This window comes from Olea europaea, chromosome 3, assembly GCF_002742605.1.
Source record: "Olea europaea var. sylvestris chromosome 3, O_europaea_v1, whole genome shotgun sequence".
Taxonomy (NCBI): domain Eukaryota; kingdom Viridiplantae; phylum Streptophyta; class Magnoliopsida; order Lamiales; family Oleaceae; genus Olea; species Olea europaea.
In genome coordinates, this window is record NC_036239.1 from 4,146,000 (window position 1) to 4,150,014 (window position 4,015).

At 37.3% G+C, this 4,015-nt stretch overlaps 1 protein-coding gene across 1 annotated transcript; it reads right to left on the reverse strand.

Annotated features, from left to right (window-relative positions):
* Window positions 1-1,566: 1,566 nt before the first annotated feature.
* On the reverse strand, window positions 1,567-3,615 carry LOC111382878 (UDP-glucuronate 4-epimerase 3-like). The gene has a single exon (XM_023006917.1). It carries the CDS (start codon window positions 3,136-3,138, stop codon window positions 1,831-1,833), a length of 1,308 nt encoding a protein of 435 aa, XP_022862685.1. The 5' UTR covers window positions 3,139-3,615; the 3' UTR covers window positions 1,567-1,830.
* Window positions 3,616-4,015: the final 400 nt, after the last annotated feature.

Consider the following 4,015-nt stretch of genomic DNA (forward strand, 5'->3'; position numbering starts at 1 on the left):
ATTTTTTGGAGCCAGATCAAAGACGATTTCTCCAAAAAGACGATTGGTTTCCTTCTTCTCTGCCTCAATTATCTTTGAGGCAATTGGAAAAGACAATTGATTTCTTAAATTCTTTTCTCCAAAAAGAAGATTGGAAAAGGCGATTGCTCATTTTTTTTTTCTTCTCTTAGTTCTCTGATTGGCCTAATCTTTTTTTGACTTTTCCTTCTCCCTCACATTATTTAAGGTAGGAATATTATTTAAGAATATTTTATTAAAGGAAATTATAATTAGTTAGTCATATTATTCTTAATTTTAATATCTTATGCATGGTAATAAAAATTTTATATTTTAATATTTTAATTATAAATAAATATAAACTATAACAAAATTTTTTTTGGTGCCCTTACAATTTTGAAACTCTGTGCGATCGCTCAACTTGCGCACCCCCAAAACCGCTTCTGACTAGAGGGTGTAGGTCAATTTCATGGAATGCCCTTGAATGTAAAGGTAAAAAGATACATCTATTTTCGCATAGAGTGATTTGAGAAATAGCAAAGATTGCAATGGTTGTTGCTAAATAATTTTCATTGATATGCAGTTTATTTTTCAAAAGTTACTTAATTCTCTGATGACACTTCTGTCCACAGGTAGTTCATTTTAAGGGACCACGCAAGCGAGTCTTGGAACTTCTTGAGTTCATCAGCATCTGCTGACATATCTGATATGTTATGCCTTATCTTGAAGAGTGGAAGAACAAAATATGATTTCTAAATCCAGCGTCTGTAGGATCATGGCTGTGCACCAGTATAGTTTCTTGTAATTTTGCGGGAGATTTGAAGATTCATTTGTAAGAGTTTGAGGGAGTTTTGATCTGATCGTTAGTAATTTCGTAATGGACGGAGTAAACTCTGCCACGGTCCAACAGTTAACCTTCGCCTAAAATGTATAATTCTGCAGAGATTCGTCATTTTCCCCTTTTTATGTGTTTTTCATGTAAGCCTTCTTTTAGAAAATTTAATCTTACTATAGTAGATGATAACCTGCATCAGGAAAGTCTAAATTGAAGTGGAAGGAATGTAAAGTATATTGCTAGATATTTTTCTGATTTTTACATTCTTGAAATCTTCTTATTCGATTAAGAAATCCTTTTGGCATTTAATTTCTTAACTTCAACACTGATAACTTACCAAATTCTGCCTTCACAACCTACAAGGACAGGCTTTGACCTTTTAATTAGGATGAATTCAAGGCATACCATCATTACCAGCTTTTATTTAAATCATCCAAGTAATGCCTTTCAAAATGGTACTATTTCCTTGTCATCTCTTGACATTCTATTAAATTTCTGTTTGTTCCTTAATAAATCATCCACTTGAGAAATGAAAAGGCATATTTTGAAAATGAGACATCTAGCCTACATCCTTACATGTATCCTCAAACTACAATATTTTGAGAAATGAAAAGGCAAATCTCTCTAAATTGTAGATGGTAACACGGTGCTAATTAAATGACATTATGTGATTGCTATGATGACGGAAGTAGACAAAGTTTTGTATGCTATTTATTTCAATTTCACATAAAAGATACAGATCAATCAATCAGCAAATTTATTCTTAGTCATAATGCTACAATCTACATCCCTATGACAAACAGAAGTTGGTTTTGTCCTTTGATACAGATAAGAATGTCCGGGCAAGCATTGCCCACTGACCACAAAAACTTCTTCCTCGTGGGATCGTGAATTTCCTCAACATAAAACAAGGTAATTGGACTACTAACAGGTTAAAAAATCATAAGAATCGAAATGAGCACGAATAAAATGATCCTACTGCTAGCGAATAAATTGTATTATTGCGCGCTTTTCTTTCCATTGCCGTAGTACCTGAGATACCACTGAACGAATTTCTTCAACCCCGTCTGTAGATCTGTTGTGGGTTTATAGCCAAGCTCAGTCTGAGCCAAGCTGATGTTTGCGTGAGTGAACTGCACATCCCCGTTCCTCGGCAACTTCATAATCAACCTCTTTGCTTTCACCTTGAGTAATCTCTCCAAAATGCTCACGAGATTTGAAACAGGCACAGGAGATGTGTTCCCCAAATTGTACACCCGTAATTGAGCTGGTCCTTTCTTCTTGCCACCGCTACCAGTACTCTTCTGAGCCGTGTCTAATGCTGCTAAACAACCCTTCACAATGTCGTCAATGTAGGTGAAATCCCTCGCAACTGTACCATGATTGGCTGCTTCAAAGATAGGGATCGACTTTCCCTTCAAAATATCCCGAGTAAAAAAGAAATACGCCATGTCTGGTCTACCCCAAGGTCCATAAACCGTGAAGAACCTCAATCCAGTAAGTGAAAGTCCATATATATGATTGTAAGTATGTGCAATCTCCTCGCCAGCCTTCTTAGTGGCGGCGTACAAGCTAGCAGGATGGTCTGTCCTATCCCTCTCTGAAAAGGGCACCTTGGAATTCAATCCATATACAGAACTACTGGACGCCCACACGATCGCAGGCTGAGGATTGGCACTTTTACAAACCTCAAAAAGACTAACGAGGCCAGCAATGTTGCTATGCACATAGGAGCTAGGATTTTCCATAGCATATCGTACACCAGCCTGCGCAGCCAAATGCATAACATGGGTGAAGGGAACAATGTCGAAAAGCTTCTTCATCAGGGCAGCATCATTGATATCACCCTCCACAATGTACACTCCCGTGTGCTCCAAGAGCGATTGTCGCGCTCTTTTAAGGAGTGAATCATAATAATTATTGAAATTATCGAGCCCAAGAACGCCATCACCACGGCGTTTGAGGGCAGTGGAGACATGGGTTCCTACAAAACCTGCAGCACCAGTGACCAAAACAGATATCCCATTTCTTGACCTAATTTTAGCTGAGGCTCTGATCCTTTTCTCCCAGGCAGGGCCACCGTAGGAACTTGTTCTGAGGGATCTCCTAGAGAGATCCGAGGGGACAGGTGATGAAGAAGAGGGTGATCTAAAGAAAAAGAAGAATATCGAGCCTATAAAAACAAAGGACCAGAAAGTGAGCTTGGCTAGAGAATAATGCAGCCTCGGCCTACTATATGGAGATTTCTCCATCTTGCACTTCCCTGGGGTTGATGGATTATTGTCAATATGCTTCATCTGTGACATAATCCTTTCAAAATCTTGAAGATTCGGGAAATGCCCAGATGGAAACTCCCTAGCTTTCTGGCCAATCTGCTGATTTTCTTGGATTTTCAAGAAATAACAGAGTAGGGTTAGGGTTTGAATTTTATTTTATTTTTCCCTCAAAGATTCGTAGAATGTGGGATTGAAGATAAGGGTTAAAACTCAAAAGAAAAGGGTCTGCATAGATGAATTCTATGGTCCATGAATGAGTTTTATGCTTTATTCATGGGAATCTTCTGGTTTCCTAGAAACCCTGTTTATTTTTGGTGGGGGTGATCTTTACCCTCTTTTCATTCTTTTTTGGTTTACACTCACAGAGGATAAGAGATGATTGTCTTGATTAAGAAATAGGGGATTGGAGAGAGATTTGAGGGAGTAAATGGAGGGAGGGAGAAGAATTGGGTTTGAAGAAATTCAAAAAATAGATTAATGTAGGAGCAAGAGTGCATAAAGCATTTTGTACAAGGATCATGCTACATGTACACAACTTTTTACACAATCTTTTACACACTACTCACAACATAAAGTGGGGACCACTGCTCGAATTATTTAATAACAGGTGGGACCCGCATGTTTGTGAGGGGGTGTAAACCATTTTGTAACCCCCTTGTGTGTACATACATCTTTATCCTTTGTACAAATACGTGAATACAAATATTTTTATCCATAATGAAGGTTATATTATATATAAGACAGTCAAACAAAGGAGTACGCCATCTCCAATCCAGCATTCAAATTTGCACGATTTTATACCAAATTTTGTGTCAAATTAAAATTCATTTCCAATCATTACATCAAATGAATCGTGTTTAATAATTTTCTTCTCTTTTTTTATTCTTAATAATTTATTTATTTAAAA

What these genes read in the sequence shown, in the direction of transcription:
- LOC111382878 (XM_023006917.1), bottom strand. Translation starts at nt 3,138, where the DNA reads ATGTCACAGATGAAGCATATTGACAATAATCCATCAACCCCAGGGAAG.